This window comes from Corylus avellana, chromosome ca9 (assembly GCF_901000735.1).
Source record: "Corylus avellana chromosome ca9, CavTom2PMs-1.0".
NCBI classification, from domain to species: Eukaryota; Viridiplantae; Streptophyta; class Magnoliopsida; order Fagales; family Betulaceae; genus Corylus; species Corylus avellana.
This window is the reverse complement of record NC_081549.1, coordinates 1,282,985-1,300,749: the sequence shown is the minus strand read 5'-3', so window position 1 is coordinate 1,300,749 and position 17,765 is coordinate 1,282,985. Positions and strand designations below refer to the sequence as shown.

The following is a 17,765-nucleotide window of genomic DNA, read 5'->3' as shown; positions in this document are numbered from 1 at the left end:
TTGTACATCTTTTGTTTTTTTCATGCTCATCAAATCATTTGCTTTTGTTTGCACTGAACTTGTCCTCAGCCTGGCAATGTGCACCATCACAGTGACTGCGCAGAGAAGAATAATTAAAAGCTTATAAATAATATAAAATGTGTATATAATAAATGAGTATAAAAAGTAATATTGCTTGCCTAGATAATGCATTGGTAACTTGGATGCATTAATTGGGCCTCACCACTAATGGGCCTCTGCCACGTCTTCATTGACATCAACATGCAGTTTTTATCTTTCTCGTAATGGACTGCACGGAAGATTTCAAGATGTGTTAATTTCATATCGTTAAATGAGCGATTTTAAACTTTGTATTTTGAAGCATTCTCAGTCACTCTCTCTTATTCTTTCATCTTTAAGATTTTGAAGTGAAAACAACCCCATTGTAATCCCTTTTGCCCTTGGAATAAAAAATAATAATAATAACTCCGATGCTCTGGGCCAACCCGAATTGAATCAAAATTTGAGACTAAAATTTTTATTAAACAAATCTCACAAGATATTTATCAACAATCATCATATTTTATAGGGCTCATGGCCCACAAGAAAATGCATGTCAAAGTCGGACTCCAACATAGGTGTCATCTTCTTTATTGAATAGTTGCAAGCGTGAAGCATGATCGCTTACAAAGGTTCAAATGAGTTGCATAAAGACATAGTTTTTTGCAATAATGTACTTGTCCATGACTTATTTAAGTTTTCAACAAACATTTATTCAACTATAAACCAAGTTCATGAGTTTATTGATAGGGAAAAAAAAAAAAAAAAAAGGTTATAGTTTGAAAGGCATGAACGTGGTTTAGCAAGCTCTATCTTCAGAGTTCAGACAATGACCATACATTGTATGTGACTAGACATAGTGAATGGGGCATAGAAAATATGACATGGAGGTTGTATGCACCAAGTTGAATAGTTCAACATTAACTACGCTTTTTTAATCGTAACAAATTACTCTCTTAGGTATTTTTAAGCGTCAATGAATATTGAGAGAGCATGTTACTTTTTCAATAACTTGCATGCTTTAAGAGACAAAAACTATACGTAAAAAAGAACAATAGCTAAAGGTCCTAATACAACTACTTTTAATGTTGAACACGCAGTTGTTATCATTGTTGAACACATTTAATAGAATGCAATTACTTTTAATGTTGGGTGCACAAATTATATTATTGTTGAATTCAATTGCTATTATTACCAGACCCGTAGCTATTGTTGTATGTGTAAATATTATTATTGCTGTATGTATAACTACTTTTACTATTGGACATACAACTATTGTTATTGCTGAATGTGGGGCTGCCATTACTGTTGGATGTGTGTTGAACGCCGTTTCTATTATTGCTAAACGTGACATTATCATCACTACTGAACTCATTAATATTAATAAAGATATGCTATACATTCTCCACTCATTCTTCTAGCCAAATATATTCGTAGATGACTGCTTAAGGCTTACGCAATATATGTCGAGAGTCGTGGAAGGTGCCAGTAAACAACGTCCAAGACGTCTAATTGTGTCGGTCTAGACAAGAAAGAGGTTAAAAACAAACCATGCAACATGGCTGGTGGGTTTAGAAAAATTCTGCACCATTAATTCAACTATGGCCTACAAAGCACGCCAGCCGCAACCTAAATTGCACCCTTCAAAGTGGACAACATATTTAAATGTCCGATTCTCGCTTCTCTTTTTTGTTTTTTTTTTTTTAAATAAACTTTTTGAATTCTTATTAATGAAAAATCAAAATGAGGGGATTTATAGTTATCTCTAAATCATATCACATATAGAGTTGGAGATTTCATCCACTCAAGTCCTATCTATGAAAGCGTTAACTGCCAATTTTAATCTAAATAAAAAAATAGATTCTGAAAATTCACGACTAAAAACAATAGAATACCTTTATTTACTGCTATATTTCTTTAATAAAATTAATTAAAGATAATAATAAATTATATTTTATGATTCAAACTACCATCCAATTTCAAACGTGACACCAAATTTTAAAATCGGTGTAACTTATATCTTATAATTCAAAGTTTTGGTTTCAATTTGCCCTTAACATTCAAATTAATCGTTATGTAGATGAAAAAACATATAAAGTTATCTAATTATTTCTAATTGAAAAAAAAAAAATTCACCAAACCACAAAACCCATAAAGTGGAGAGTACGTACGGTTGCTATAAATTTATAATATATTTACTCTAAAGTTTGTAATGATCAAAAGGTCATTTATTCAATATTTTTCTTTCGCTAAAGTTACTCGTTAAGAATAATATTTATTTTGTTACGTAAATATGAGTCCGAAGAGTAAAGAGTTTCAAAGGACCACGTGGTGGAGTTGGAAATTTTTTATTTTATTTTATTTATTCTATATTTCAATACATTGAATTAAATAAGAAGTTTATAATAGTATTAATCATAAAAGAATAATAAGTTTATTTGCAAGAGATTTATGTAAAGTTTTATCTCTCAAATGATATGTGGAAGAGGCTTGAGATTCTCTAATATCTTATCATTTTAATATATTTTCAATAAAAAGAGGTTAAAATCCTTTTTCTTTCCATATTAAGAGGAAAGTGACCCAATCCAAAATACTTGTGGTTGTGGGAAGGTTTTAGTGGTTTGATTTAGTAACAAATAAATCAATGTGGTTTTAAAATGACCTTATAAACCATTGCGGTATGTGCCTCTAAAACAAAATGATATATTTGTATGCATTTCAGCCATTTTTCAAAAGAGACCGAATATATTTATAATTTTTAAATTAACTAAAACATTATAAAAAAAACAAAAACAAAAAAAAAAACAAAAAATGAAAAACATAACCAAAAACTTGGTTTTGGGTGGCTAAGGCCTAAGGGGATAGCCCACTACCTCTCCAACTGCATTTGGAGGTTATCGAACCACCCTAAAGAACTATAAAAGTAGTTAAACAAACCCTAAATTTGGTCCAAAAAAGTGGCCCGACCATCCCTAGTGATAATAAAAATGGTTTGACTACTCCTAAAATCGGCAATTAAAGGCTTTAAAAGGCCTTTACTTAGAGTGGTCAATCATCAAAAACAAAAAAAGGCTAGAAGGAGTTACCAACCCACCCCCTAAAGGCCTATATAAATGGTTTAGTTACCGCTACGTTGATATTTTATTTTTATGGTTTTTTTTTAAATTTTTTTTTTTTTTTGTTCGGTTTTTTTTGTTTGAAAGTGGAATTATTTTGACAAGGACTAAGTTGAAAAAAAAAATCAAAATTAGTAAAAAATGATCATTTTGTTAATAAAAAGTCGTATCATAGAAATTTATAAACTTTTTTTGAAACAAGTTGGATTTATTTATTATAAACTCAAATAACAAGCAATAATTTAATAATTATTTGCAGCCAAAAACGCATGCACAACGACCGTACTAAAGCGACAGCCCACAGGAATTGACCGCTCAAAGCTCCCCTTGCTACGTCCAAAACAGGATTGTGATTTTCGTTGGGCGGAAGCAGTAACGCTCATTTTCGGTTTTACCTTTACCGCTTCACCAAAACCCAGCAACGGCAACACGTGCCCCTTTCCTTTGCGCTGCCTTAAAAGCCACCTACTTCCTTGAGCACGTGGATTCTTAATTTTGAAAACGCGCTCCCTTCCTAAAGCTTGTAAACCACGCGCACGGCATGGACCCGTTCGGATTGGTCCGTCCAGCACGCATCACGCACTCGCGTGGCCACTCGCACCTTCCCCTTCCCCACGAAACCCCCGCTCGTGCGTAGTTACGCGCGTCCGGTCGCTGGATGACCACCACGTGTAATACCTAATTTCTCCTTGAGACAGTGAAGTGGTCTTCTAGTTCTGGTGGGAGTTAAATATATATGTTTTAAAAAATTAATCTAAAGTAGAGCACAAGTAGAAAAGCATATTCTGGGATTTGCAGAGAACTTCAACAAAAGCCCTCGCGCACCTGGATTCTGATAGAAGACTCTCTTTCTCTCTCTCGACCTTTCTCTTCGCTGCTGTGTTTGATCGTGTGAGCGAAGATGCATTCGACCCACTTGCTTCTTGAGGAGCCGATTAGGATGGCTTCGATTCTCGAGCCATCCAAGGCTGTAAGCGTCTTCAATCTGCTTTTTGTTTTTTTTGTTTTTGTTTTTGTTTTTGAACCAAAGCCTTTTCTTAATCTGTTGTGACGTGGATCTGTGCCGCAATCTCGTTGATAGGTTTTGTTTGGGAATAAATTGCCAATGAAATTTGATGTGCCATTGCTGAACTGTTTAGTTTTGATTGTAATTGGGGATTTTTTTATTGTTTTTTCAGACTTTCTTTCCTGCAATGACGAAGATCGTGGGCACTCTGGGACCCAAATCTCGATCCGTGGAGGTTATTTCTGGCTGCCTCAAGGCTGGAATGTCGGGTATGACGGCTTTTGCTTGCTTTTTGTTTGATTACACACACACACAGATGGTCTTGCAAGGTTTGTTAGTAGGATTGTGATGGTCTTGGAATTGGTTGGTGCTTTGATTGGCAGTGGCCCGGTTCGACTTTTCTTTGGGAGACCCGGAATATCACCAGGAGACTCTGGAGAATCTGAAGGCGGCTGTGAAGAGTACTAAGAAGCTTTGCGCTGTATGTTATGTTATGTTGTGTTGCGTTTCTAAGGGTCTGATATCAAATGTTCTATGAATTTCTTTTTCCTAAGTCTTTGTTTGGGTGCTGAGTGGATAATAGTATTGGTGCATTTTAGTATTAATCGATAAATAAATAATTAGGTTTCTTACTATGGTGGTAATAATATGGAGTAAAGTGGGTTGGTTGGTAAATGAATGTGTGAGAGTTTGAATTTGTTAATAGTGCTGCCTTGTTCTACTTAAATTTATTGTAAGATATAGATTAAAGTCGTAGATGAGAAAGCAGGATATTGCATCTTTTTCGAATAACTGTTTTCGAGAGAAGAAAAATATAAAGAAGCCAATGAATTGAGCTCATTGAACGTTTTTGTTTGGAATAAAACCTGTGTTTGTTTATTTTTCTTGTTTTCTTGGGTTTGATATCCTTTTCTCACTCCTTAAGAAAAAAAAGGACGGAGAGTTAATGTTTACTCATTTGGGCCCTCTGTAATTTTTTAGGCATTGTTTGGTTTTTTTTTTTAATTACTTGTATTGCTTTTGGAAGCGCTGATTTTGATATTTGGCCATTGAAATGAAAAGATTGGGCATGAAATGGTCACCAAACAATATTTAGTTTTTGCCAAATATTAGTATTTAAGTAGCATTTACTAATTGCTTTTGCAAAAACAGTGGGGCTTGTCCCTTAAGTGACTGCTGTTATGAAAAGGAATTTAGCAAATTTCACCTCTTTGCATTTCAGGTTATGCTGGACACAGTGGGCCCTGAGTTGCAGGTCGTTAATAAAAGTGAGAAATCTATTTCACTTCTGGCGGATGGTTTTGTTGTTCTGACACCAAATCAAGAAGTAGAAGCCTCTTCGGAGCTTTTGCCCATCAATTTTGATGGCCTGTCAAAGGTATGACAACAATACACGTGAAACAATGTGCATCAGTTTTATCTTAAATCAGATGAAATGTGTAATTACATTGTAATGTTGCCTCTTTGTGGTTTGATTTTTGCAGGCAGTGAAGAAGGGAGACACCATTTTTATGGGTCAATATCTATTTACTGGAAGTGAAACTACTTCTGTTTGGTTGGAGGTAAGAGCTAGGCGTCCTAGAAGGCCAATGCCATTAGAATATCTTAGAATTGTATTTCATTTTCTTTACAAGTAGAATTTCTGACACAAGCATGCATGGAACTGATTAACTTGTGGACAACTGATTAGTTATATTTGGAGTTGAGCAGGTCTCTGAAGTGAAAGGGGAAGATGTTGTTTGTGTCATAAAGAATTCTGCAACCCTGTCTGGTGCATTGTTCACTTTGCATGCCTCTCAAATTCATATTGATATGCCAACTCTCACCGATAAAGATAAGGATGTATGGGCTACAGTGCCTCCCTCATATTTTTTGGTAACTTTTTATTTTTTATTTTTTTAAAGTGCATTTTGTGATATTTATTCCTCTTATCAGGTTATAAGTACTTGGGGAGTTAAACATAAAATTGACTTCCTCTCTCTGTCATATACCCGGCATGCAGAAGACGTTCGCCAGGTAAGTAATGCTTTTTACTCTGTCTTTCTAGAATGGATAATGTTTCTTTATACCCTAGTTATTAGGGTTCTTTAAATAACTTACAATAACAGGCTTTTTAATGCTGAAATGCAGGCCCGTGATCTCCTTTCTAAGTTGGGTGACCTCAGTCAGACTCAAATTTTTGCAAAGATTGAAAATATAGAGGTGAGTTGCATATCTTATTAGTTCATAATATTGACTGAGTTCTTTAGACAAGTCAAATTTGATATCAATATCTGTGCTGAGTGGATTGCTATTTATGCATTTATGTTTCTCTTTTTAGGGGTTAACCCATTTTGATGAGATCCTTCAAGAAGCAGATGGTATCATTCTCTCCCGTGGGAATTTGGGGATTGATCTCCCTCCTGAGAAGGTTAGTTTCCTAACTTGGACAAAGTAGTCATATTGATGATGTTAAGCGTTTCTAGCCAAAGTTAATCTTTTGCACTTGTGAATTAGGCAGCTAAGCGAGATGTATATACAATGCTTTATTTTTTCTCATACATGGACAAATTTTCTGCATATATAGATATAAGTCATATGCGTATCTCTTTACCTCTATTATTATATTCTCATTTACACACATTTCAATCTTCCTATTTATAGGGAAAAAAATGGAGTTTCACAATACTCTTTACCTGTGATGTGTAATGTTTTGTTTTAGCTTATGTTTTAGGTTCCAAGCCCAGATTTTCAAGTACCAATATTATAAAAGTTTACCTACCATAGAAAACTCTTAAATGCCCCTTTACACTTTAAAAGTTGAAAAAGATAATTGTCGTTTGTGCTTGCTTAGAAGAGGATTAAATAAGTGATGTTGGGTTTATGTAGCATGGAGAAATTATATTTGTAAAGGGGGAGATCCAAGAGAAATCCTTCAAATTCTTTCTCAGTTTCTTCAAGTATTTTGGGGGCATTAACAAATATTTTATTATTAAAAAATGCCTAGAACAGACCTTTTTTGGCCTTAAATTGTCAAAAATATTGGAAGGGTCTCCGAACACTCAAGATTTTCATACTTCAAATACGTTAAATACTGAAGGGCCTGTATCCTTTGTATCCTATAACTGAATAAGCTTCATGTCATTACTGTAGCCTACTGCTAACATATCCTACGTACCTTGCAGGTGTTTTTGTTTCAAAAAGCTGCTCTTTACAAGTGTAACATGGCTGGAAAGCCTGCAGTGCTGACTCGTGTTGTGGACAGTATGACTGACAACTTGAGGCCAACTCGTGCAGAAGCAACTGATGTTGCCAATGCTGTATTGGATGGTATTTCACTGTTTTTTTTATTTAACACTTATTGCTTTAGAGGCCTTTGAGGCCAAAGTCATGGATTTCCTTGATATGGAATTGCACATAATATGTGATTGTATGTGAAATACTAAGGTTGTGTTTGTCGGATTTAGGTCAATCTTATGGTTCCTCTCCTCTCCTTTTGAGTTTTATATGATTTCCATTTGACTTTTTTTTAATGTTACGACATGCAAAATGGACTTCTTTTCTGACACATTTTCTAATGGGTGCAGGAAGTGATGCAATTCTTCTGGGTGCTGAGACTCTGCGTGGGTTGTACCCTGTTGAGACTATTTCTATTGTTGGTAAAATTTGTGCTGAGGTATATCTTTTCTTTGAGGCCATTTATAATTTTGTTGAGAAAGTAAATTTGTTTTTAAATGTGAGCTTCGAACTTGTGCAAATTGAAACTATGGACCTCGTTGTACCTTTTAGTGAGTTGAATTCTGAAATTTGGCATTTGGAAAGTTTTGGTTTTTTTCTTATCCGTAGCATTTATTTTATGGTGCTTATTTTGTATTCTCTCTGTTTGAACTTGGACCTGGATGTTGACTTTGCATCTTTCATCTAGACAAAAGTTTGTTATTTTCTATTTGTTCTTGAAAGTCGTGTACTCCTCATGGATGCTTACGGATCTTATTATAGTCTTCATACCTATTTTCTTAACGAAGCTCATCATTCACCCTTATTTAGAGGTCCTTCTCTTTGGACCCTAATAATATTTTGGTAGGATGTCAGTGGGCTACCCTTGTGCAGGGTTGGATCCTTGTATTAGCTATTCACATGTACAATTTACTTGCATGCGTAATGATTGTGGGTGCTAGTAGTGTTCTTTTTCTTAGAAGGGAATTGTCATTGTTCTCTATCTTGTTTGCCTTTTCTTACTAAATAGAGATGTTGGCATTAAGAGTTGGAACACAAGGATTTGGCTTACTAAATTGAGATGTTGACATTAAGAGTTGAAACGTAAGGATTTGGATGGAGAGCCAGTACTCGGCAGCATGGATCCGGGATGTTAATTACTGAACCAGTAAAACCCTGAATGGTTGAGAATGATAGCATCAGAACAAAACCAAGCTGTTCTTGGCCTTATGTCCAACCTGTTGACACTCCTGTTAAGTAATATAATATCTGTACATGTGTTCATTGACATTGCTGTGGTACTATTGCATGAAATGTCAACAATTGTAATTTGTTGCCCCTGTAGTTGTGAAATTTTGAAATTGAAATTTAGTGATTATTACAATGTACCAAGCATTCCCTCCCTAATTTTGCTTGGGTTTATTTTTCCTATATTGATGTCTTATTTCAGACCGATGATGTGCACAAATTTCTTTTAAGTTGCTTTGAGAAGAAATCAGTTTTTGTTTTAATGTGTTATCAGAAGACACTCTAATCTCCATTTCGGTCTGGATACTTTCATACTGCTGCATGTCAAGTACTCGGGGTGATTAGTTATGGTGGACTTGCCATCAATATGTATATATTATCAATGCTATCAGAATTGGAAATAACATGTATTATTACGCTTGATTTATGTTAGTACACCTTGTACAAGGTTTTTCATAATGTTGTTTTTTCCCTCCGAAATAATCCTTTGTAGGCAGAGAAGGTTTTCAACCAAGACCTTTATTTCAAGAAGACTGTCAAATATGTTGGAGAGCCGATGACCCACTTGGAATCTATTGCTTCCTCTGCGGTATTCACTTTTTAATGTTGCCCTTTATTTACTAATTTATTTTGTTATTAACTAAATTCATGATTGTAGTTCTGGTTGAAATTTTTGCGCTATTAATTGGATGTCTTATAAGCCAATATTCACTTATCTAGGTGCGGGCTGCCATTAAGGTGAAGGCATCTGCTATTATTTGTTTCACTTCTTCAGGAAGGGCAGCAAGGTAATTTCTTGGTGGATAGTTACATACAAATGTGCATATGTCCTGGGCATCCTTGAAAATTAAATGTATCCTTTTGTCCTTCCAATTTATGAGCGTGCATAGAGATTTTGTTTTGACCTTACAGAATTTCTAAATAAATTTCATGTATATGCAGATTGATTGCTAAGTATAGGCCAACAATGCCAGTTCTGTCTGTTGTCATCCCCCGGCTTAAGACAAATCAGCTAAAATGGAGCTTTACTGGAGCCTTTGAGGTATGCCCTTGACTCAGAATTATCTAATGCACATTTACTGTGAAGTTTCTTACTTAGCTTCTACAGTGGTTGTGATCTTAAAAAAAAAAAAAAAAAAAAAAACTAGATTGTTCTTTTGACTTGAAAGAAGCCTTTTTTTTTTTTTTTTTTTTTTTTTTGGCATGACAAAATATATTTAAGAAATTCCTTCTGGTAACAAATTCTTCTTGTTCAAATAGTTTTGTGAGGTTTGAAAGGATAAATTGGTTTCCCTCTAAGGATTCTGTTCTTATAATGTTCAGCGTGTGAATACAAGCCAGATTAATCAGTAATTCAATGACCATTTAGGGGAATGAATGCTTATTAAAACTTTGTCTTGTGCTGTTCTTTTCTTGTTTATGCTATCTTCCCCTCATGTTGTTGGTTTGAAGCTCAGGTTGATGTCCTCTTGTTTTCTTGTCCAGGACCCACTGTGTAATCTATCGAATCATATGTGGGAAAGCCTGTTGTACCCCTTTAATGTAATACTCCTTTTATGTATTCTCATTTAGTACTCACTGGATTATTACTTGTATCACCAAACTCGGTTAATATCTAGAAAGTGTAGCTAAATCTTATTATGCCTTGGTTTACAAAAAATATTGCCTTAATTTGCTGTATAAACTGGATATTGTTATCTATGGTTTTAATTCTATGTTACTAACTAATTTGCTGAAACATGTTTTCTTTTTGGGGGGAAAGGTGCATTGCAGTGCACTTTTCTGAACTCAATTTTTTTCTTCTCTCAATTTGTTGTAATTTCATGGCCATTTACTTCGTACCTTCCTTTTTATATTCAAGCTAATGAATCTTTATCTGTTTGGTTAATTGTTAGGCAAGGCAATCACTTATTGTGAGAGGCCTCTTCCCCATGCTTGCGGATCCCAGACATCCTGTAAGTTGATTTTACTTTATATTTTGTAACTTGATAAGTGTTATTGTTGGAAAGTATCCACCAAAAAGAAAATTCTTGTTGGAGGAAGGAGATGTAATTATTTTTTGTAGTGGGGTTCTCCTCCAGTATCATGATAAAATTAGTCTTCAGTTAAGACCTTTATTTTAATGCTGAAAATGCTGATTCCAATTACTTTCCAGGGATCAACTCTTTCTATAAGTTTTCTTCTGACATCCAAACATGCCTTCCTCTGATCGTTAAAATATTTGTTTTCTCTTCTCAAAACAAAAACATCAACAAACAACTCAAACACAAAATCCTCCTAAAAACAAGAGACACCATCCAAAACACTTTTTTTTTTTGAGCATCCAATCCAAAACACATTAACAAACAGAGCTAGAGCACTCTTTGGAAACACCCAATGCTTTCCTGGTTACCTTGGTATTGATTGATTATATTTGATTAAATTTCTCAATCTCCTCCTATATGACTTTTGCAGGCGGAGTCGACAAGTGCAACAAACGAGTCAGTTCTAAAGGTTGCACTTGATCATGGAAAGGCATCAGGAGTCATAAAGTCACACGATCGAGTTGTTGTTTGCCAGAAAGTTGGGGATTCGTCTGTGGTGAAGATAATTGAGCTTGAGGATTAAATATGTTTTCTTCTTGCCCTCAGTTTTGAGGACTTTTAAATTTTTTCAAGTGGTGGACGACTGTTGCTGTCACCTATGAAGTGTTATATCTCCAGGGTTATGGAGAAAAGCTTTTGAATTGACATGTATTAAGAATTTACACTCGGGCAGTTATTTTTGTTTATCGAAAGTTAGTCATGGGAAATATGCCCGCGATACCCATTTTTGCTTTATTATAAACTCTATACCATCCATTTATAGTATAATTCTATAGGATCTCAAATTGATCAAGTTAGAACCTTTTTCTTTTTAATCCAAAGTAGGGCTCATTTTTTTCATTTTTTCTTTTCTGATGAGCAAAATATAGGACTGAAAATGGATATTTATAGAATGGCATGGTTGTAATTAAATTGGTAGGAATATTTTTGTCGGTTGGTAAATTCAAGCATCAATTTTATGCTCTCTTTTTTTCCCATTTAAATGCAGATTTGGAGTAATGCTGAACTCTATTACCGTTTTGCTACGTTTTACATGGCACTGTGAATCTGCGTTTCCCCCACATTTACAGATCCAATGTAAATGCTGCGGTACCCATTTAGTCAGATCCAGAGGGTGCGATCCGCAGAATTTCCAAAAATGGTTGGACATGAACATATCCAGAACCAACTGCAACTTTTCTTTTGCATCAAATTTAACTCAGAACAACATCGTACTGATATTCAAATGCCTAGAAAGAAGTTCTATTGTGTTATATATATATATATATAAAATAAAAATAAAAATAAACCCACCACCTTTAATTAATTTTAACTCCAGCTTGAGAGAAATAAGATGTAATTGAAATGAAAGAACAAGAGCCGGAATAAATACAGAAGTACCCAAATTCACAACAAAATTTGAAAAATCCAAACTGAACAGGACAAAACAACCTTTGTTTTTTTTTTCCCTTTTCGGTCTACCTAACCTGTCTTGTAATCTAACCTATACTACCATTCAACCGGTAACAGAGGATGGTTCACACCGCTTGTTAGAAGAATGCTGTAGGTGTTGCTGTGGTTGCTGAAGATCAAACAACTCCATCTCTTTCTGGCGTACAAGCAAAACCATTCTCTCATTCTCAAGCCTTCTCCGCTCGTTCTCAAGCTTAGCTCTCTCCATCTCCCTCTCCTTCTTGCTGCTAAACTTCACCCACTTGAGCCGCTGCTTCTCCAGCTCAAACGCTTGCCCTTGGTAGCTCACTTGCTGCTCCTCCAGCTGTATCATCCGGGCTCTCATCCACTGCTTTTTTTCCCACGGGCTCTTCCCCACGTCTTGCAGCACGCTCATCACCTCGCCGCTCAGTTGCCGCATCAACTGCGACGAAATACAAAACATTCCCTTTCTTGCTCTTTTCCTCGAACACCTCTCGTCGTTATCGTCCTCGTCCTCGTGTCCATGCCCGCCGCTTTCCACTCCGTCCTCATCCTCTTCCTCATCAGAATCATCATCATCATCCTCATAACCCTCTTCTTCCTCTTCACCAATTTTCGACCCCTCGGTCACCATAACCGCATTATCCGACGAATGAAAGCACTGTTGCTGTTGAGCCTGCTGCTGCTGCGTATGAGATGGCTCTGGCGACGTACCTGCTCCTCCACCAGCAGCCCCATGACTACAACTATTGTGGTAAGCGCACATTTCCCTGAAAAACAAGTGCTTCGAATTCAGCAACTTCCGAACCTCTTCTTTCATCTTAGGTGACAACTCCATCGTCTCCAACAAGCTCTGGTTTTCCACGACCTTGCAAGCCGTGCCTTTCCCGAGAATATCGTTCACTCTCTTATACCTCTTGTTCAAGTCATTGAACTTGTCCTCGCACTGCTGCGGAGACACATAAAACCCCTTCTCCATCATTGCCCGAGAAACAGATTTCCACTTCCCTTTCTTCTGCAACAACCCCGCAGACTTCTTCTTCCCCGTCAGATCGGTCCCTTCGGACCCAGCTTCGTCGCCGATGTAATACACCGCCATTATTAGCAGCCTCACCATGGTGTCTGTCCACTTCATTCTCTGCCAAGGCGACATTTTTCTCTTGGCATCCCCTGAGTTGTTGTCGTCGGCAGCAAAGCCAGGCTCGTCTTCATCACTGTGCGCCGTCACAGATTGCTTGGGTTTTGAGGCAAATGGGTATTTCGCGGATTGCTGGGTTTGTGATGGGTGGTGATCAGCGTGGTCATGCTGTGGATAGGAAACCCTTACCGGCAGGTGGTTGGGGTGGAGGAGGTGGTGAGGATTTTGAGCGTTTGTGGGGCTTTTTTGTTGTTGTTGCTGCTGCTGCTGCAGAGGAAGTTCTAGTCCTAGCATCCCAGAACCAATGTTCGGAAACATTCCACCACCTAAACCATTTGGTTCCATCAGAAACCAAGACTGGTACTTATCAAAGGCTGTTCTCTTTCCAAGACAAAAACACAAACACCCGGGTGAGAAAATTGTCACCACCTACTGGTTGAGGAAAACATTCAGGGAAGTAGAAGTAAAATCATACCCCAAAAATTGAATGGATTAATTTGAAGAAAACCCAGAAAATTAAACTGCCCAAAGCGCTAAAATCCGAAAGATTGGAATCCAATTGTCACATCTGAAGCTGCCCAGAACGATAAAATAGGCTTCTTGAACCTTTTGCAGATACAGATGCCACAACAGAGAAAGAGATAGATAGAGAGAAAGAGGGAAAAGGTGGAGATACATTAGATTGAGTGATGGGATAGAAAAAGACAGACATATATACAAAGAGCGGAGCAGCCGGTTTTGGATTGGTAGGTTTTGTTTGGGCTGACAGAAAACTGCCCATGGTTTTGCTTCTTCCTGCTTTGCTTTGTATTGGGAAACCCACAGGATTTCCAATACCAAAACCAATGTACTATTTCCAAAACCCAACAAAGGCCCTCTGAGATTTTTTTGTTACATGGCATCACCCCGTTTAACCAAAAGAAAGTCAACTACTTTACGAGTCAATACATTTTATTTTAATACAAGCAAATATATTGGTGGCTAGCGATGCAAGTGATATACCATCAAAATTTTGTAATATATTCTAAAAGTACTTTCTGTTTTCGACAAAACAACACACCAAAAAACTAAAATACTAAATTATTAAAATAAAAAAAAAAAAAAAATTGATGTATGCTTGAAAGTTGAATTTCATAATAAATAGTCACAATGCATATAGAGTAGTTATGAATCAAGTTAGAAGCTTTCTAAATTTGGAAGTTTTCAACAATAATTTAGGAAACTAGTAGAAATCTTCTTACAAGTTTTCAACAATATGATAGTTAATTTAAAACCGTACAAACCACTCACTATCTCTTATATCTTGTCATGTTATAGGCTGTTCTTTTAAAATAGTGGGTTCTTGAAATACTATTTAGTTTATTTTGAAAAGAAACTTATTAATTAGTACATTAGCTTATATGTTGATCAAATACATATTAAAAATTGTTTATACAATTAAGATGAAAAAAGAAAAATTGGAGTTTATGGATAGATCTGTCCAAGAATACCATAAAAAATAAATAAATAAAAAACTTTATTTGTTAAAACTTTTTCCTTTTTTATTTTATTTTATTTTTTTCAAAGCAAAAATATTAACAAATAACTCAAAATATAAAATATTCAAAATTACTTTTATTTGTATATCTTGTCATACAACTTTTTTAAATAAAAAAATTAATTCCTTTAAAAATGATTAACAAACAGAGCCATCATATCTTTTCAATGTCATCCTAAAAGGAAAAAAAAAAAATACATATATCTGATTCTCTGAATTGAAGGGAAACTACTACAATGGAAAATGTGAATGTGAAGGTCCAATCATGATGGGAAATCAGTGGTCTCGCATTCTCAACGACGAAAGAAAGTCAAGATAATATGTCTAGGTATTTTGGTGGAAAAGGAGTTGACTGCAGCGCAGCACAAGGTTTGGTTTCCTTGGTATTATGATTTAATAATAATCACCACCGAAGGAGCTTTGTGAGGTTAATTTCCTGGATTTTCACCTAACCCAGGATGGATGGACCAGAAAATCCGGTTCATCTTCTGGGACCCATTTCAAAGAGGAAAAAGATTGAAGCTGCGCCTGCAAGCAACCAACAAGCATCTTCTTTCCTACCTCTCCACTCACAATCTGCAACAATTAACCTTTTGTTAACATAACCCAACTGATTAGACTAGTTTGGGTCCAAAGCCTAAGAATTGATGGGCAGGGATCCCTTGAAATGAGAGAGCGGGTGCCGGTTCTGGACTTCTCTTTCTCTCATTTTCTACCCGAATTCTCTTGCTTGTTCTTTTGGACCCTACTTAATTGAAAAAAACCCATAAAAGAAAAAGACTTGCAAGTGCAAGGGGGTTTTAGAGGGACTTTCTTGGCCTTTGGGCTTTGGAAAGGTGGTCCCAACCAAAAAAATAAAATTAATTATAAAATTTCTATAAAATTTAATTTTTGACCCTCAAATTATTATTATTATTTTTTATTTTGCCCCCAAACACAAATCTCTAGTTCCGCCCGACAAGGAGCAGCAATGGATTGTCTCAAAAAAGCCCATGGGCCTAGTACAATCAACTTGGAGATCGACGTTGATGGACAGGAAGCTCCATCGATCTCCACCTAAATGGAGCATCTTATTCCATGAAGTTTCTGCATGAAAGCCCATGAATCGTGCTCTTATTTCCTTGCACCACTAAAACCAAAAAAAAAAAAATGAATTGGCATAAACTAGACCCTTCAATTATTCTTGTTTATGAAGTGGCAGCAGCAGTCATATTTACCTTTCTTTCATTGTTTTCGAGTCCCTTTCATCACCACTTCCAAGTGTTTTCAGGAAATTAGACATGCACATGGCCCGGTGCCATAGTCCAACCTCGTAACAAAACCTAATAACAACAAAAACGAGACCCTTGTAGTGTCATGGTTTTTTGTTTTGTCCCCTTTTTTGCCTATTTAAAGCCGATAAAGTGCGCAAGAATTATAAAGGGATATTTTCCGTTCCAAACATATAATTATAGCAATGTTCAAAAGTTGGCACATCTTAAAATCTTCAAAACAATCTACCCTTTAAAGAAAAGTAGATAGATGCTCGTAAATATCGGTGATAATGGAGACATGCAGCCGGTCTATGAAAATGTGGCATTTGTAAATTGACAGAATAATTAAAGATCGATGCAGCTTTGCTGGAGGCAATATTTTGGGGTAGGCAGCCAGAATAAAACCATTATGGTCACTAAGAACAGCTGCAATAACACAGCAAAGAGAAAAGGCACCGCCACATCAATCTTCTGAAAGTATGGCATCAATGAAGAATGCTATGGTATATACCAATAACATAATCATCAAATTCAAATCAATCATAGATGAATTAGGGCCATTGAAAATGGGATGCTGGATATCAAAATAACATTCATTATAGATGGATTCGACAGAATATTCCAAAGAAGCATCTAAATGGATAAGAATGAAGAAATATTTTTATACTCCGACAGACTTATTCTACAACATAGATTTAATCGATAAGTTGAAAAACATTTTTTTTTTTTAATTTGTCATAGTGGTGGATCAACCGCCGGCAAATTCGTTGTTGTTATTTTTTAATTTTTATTAAGGGTATAAATTAAGTTGCTTTAGCATTCCACAAAGTTTAGTAAAAATATATTTTAATCCAGGATGATTTCGAGGCTAAAATGTCACATGCAACATACTTGATGCAATTTCCGTCCGACTAGATTTCAAAACTTAACTGAAGGTACAAAGTATCACAACTGAAATAATTTGTAGGATTTGAGTGTCACGTCTTAAATTTTGGAAGTAAAACTGTACGTCAAAGTAGTAGTGAAACTTCTTAAATCATAATTTATTCAAAAAACTTAAGCTATAATGTGGAAGAGTTAATTAGTGAAACCCAACACTTGAAATATTTAATTAAAAAAAAAAAAAGTGAATGACAGATGCAATATTCAAACTCATGATTATTGATATGATACTATTTATGTTTAAATCTTAAACATTCTAATTTATATTATAACAATACTTTGTAAGGATTGAGTGTCATCCACTTAATTCAGACTTAATTCTTTTGGACCACCAGATGGAATGCTTTAGAGTTGAAGCAATTCTCTCAAAGGGATTCAGCTTTCTCCACATGCATATTATCTAACCTCCCCCACTTTGGACCCAAATCATGCTGTTTCTTTACACCTCCCACAAATGTTTATGTCGCTCAATTTTTGTTCATTACAGTTTGATAAAGCAATAAAGAGAGAGATATTGTTAGATTCATCATTGACTTGAAGCTTCTCACAATATCAAAATTGAGTAAAATGTGTATTTTGAGATATGATTTATTGACTTTTGATATCGAGGTGATTTTAAAAGTTATATTACATTTGGAATGATTCTAAGAAGACTTATAGAGGTGTGTAGTGGACATGAGAAGCGAGGTTGAATTGAAGGTTGTGTTGTGGTGGGGTAGGGTGTACCACAAAAAGAGTAATAGTCCAATAAGAGGCAAGAAGAGCTGAACAACCACCATTTTATTCGGTGGACT

The 17,765-nt window shown here is 35.7% G+C and overlaps 2 protein-coding genes across 3 annotated transcripts; one reads left to right on the top strand and one right to left on the bottom strand.

The window, feature by feature from the left end:
* Positions 1–3,898: 3,898 nt before the first annotated feature.
* On the top strand, positions 3,899–11,423 carry LOC132191543 (pyruvate kinase 1, cytosolic). 2 transcript variants are annotated; one of them, XM_059606629.1, is made up of 16 exons: positions 3,900–4,125; positions 4,334–4,430; positions 4,545–4,642; positions 5,384–5,539; positions 5,646–5,723; positions 5,872–6,003; positions 6,097–6,177; positions 6,292–6,363; positions 6,482–6,571; positions 7,326–7,470; positions 7,728–7,816; positions 9,098–9,193; positions 9,325–9,392; positions 9,547–9,646; positions 10,500–10,559; positions 11,059–11,423. In XM_059606629.1, exons 1-16 carry the CDS (start codon positions 4,057–4,059, stop codon positions 11,209–11,211), a joined length of 1,584 nt encoding a protein of 527 aa, XP_059462612.1. In that variant the 5' UTR covers positions 3,900–4,056; the 3' UTR covers positions 11,212–11,423. The 2 variants fall into 2 exon arrangements, with proteins under 2 accessions (XP_059462613.1, XP_059462612.1); XM_059606630.1 differs by lacking the exons at positions 10,500–10,559; positions 11,059–11,423 and adding an exon at positions 10,090–10,191 and having other exon boundaries at positions 3,899–4,125.
* Positions 11,424–11,982: 559 nt separating this feature from the next.
* On the bottom strand, positions 11,983–14,046 carry LOC132191870 (stress response protein NST1). The gene is made up of 2 exons (XM_059606986.1): positions 13,715–14,046; positions 11,983–13,620 (listed from the first exon to the last, which is right to left on the bottom strand). Exon 2 carries the CDS (start codon positions 13,582–13,584, stop codon positions 12,184–12,186), a length of 1,401 nt encoding a protein of 466 aa, XP_059462969.1. The 5' UTR covers positions 13,585–13,620; positions 13,715–14,046; the 3' UTR covers positions 11,983–12,183.
* Positions 14,047–17,765: the final 3,719 nt, after the last annotated feature.

Excerpts from the sequence above, each read along its gene's own strand:
- LOC132191543 (XM_059606629.1), top strand. The coding sequence starts at position 4,057 with ATGCATTCGACCCACTTGCTTCTTGAGGAGCCGATTAGGATGGCTTCG. Across the intron at positions 4,126-4,333 it reads TTCTCGAGCCATCCAAGGCT|ACTTTCTTTCCTGCAATGAC; the intron begins GTAAGCGTCTTC and ends TTGTTTTTTCAG. Across the intron at positions 6,178-6,291 it reads ATGCAGAAGACGTTCGCCAG|GCCCGTGATCTCCTTTCTAA; the intron begins GTAAGTAATGCT and ends GCTGAAATGCAG.
- LOC132191870 (XM_059606986.1), bottom strand. The coding sequence starts at position 13,584 with ATGGAACCAAATGGTTTAGGTGGTGGAATGTTTCCGAACATTGGTTCT.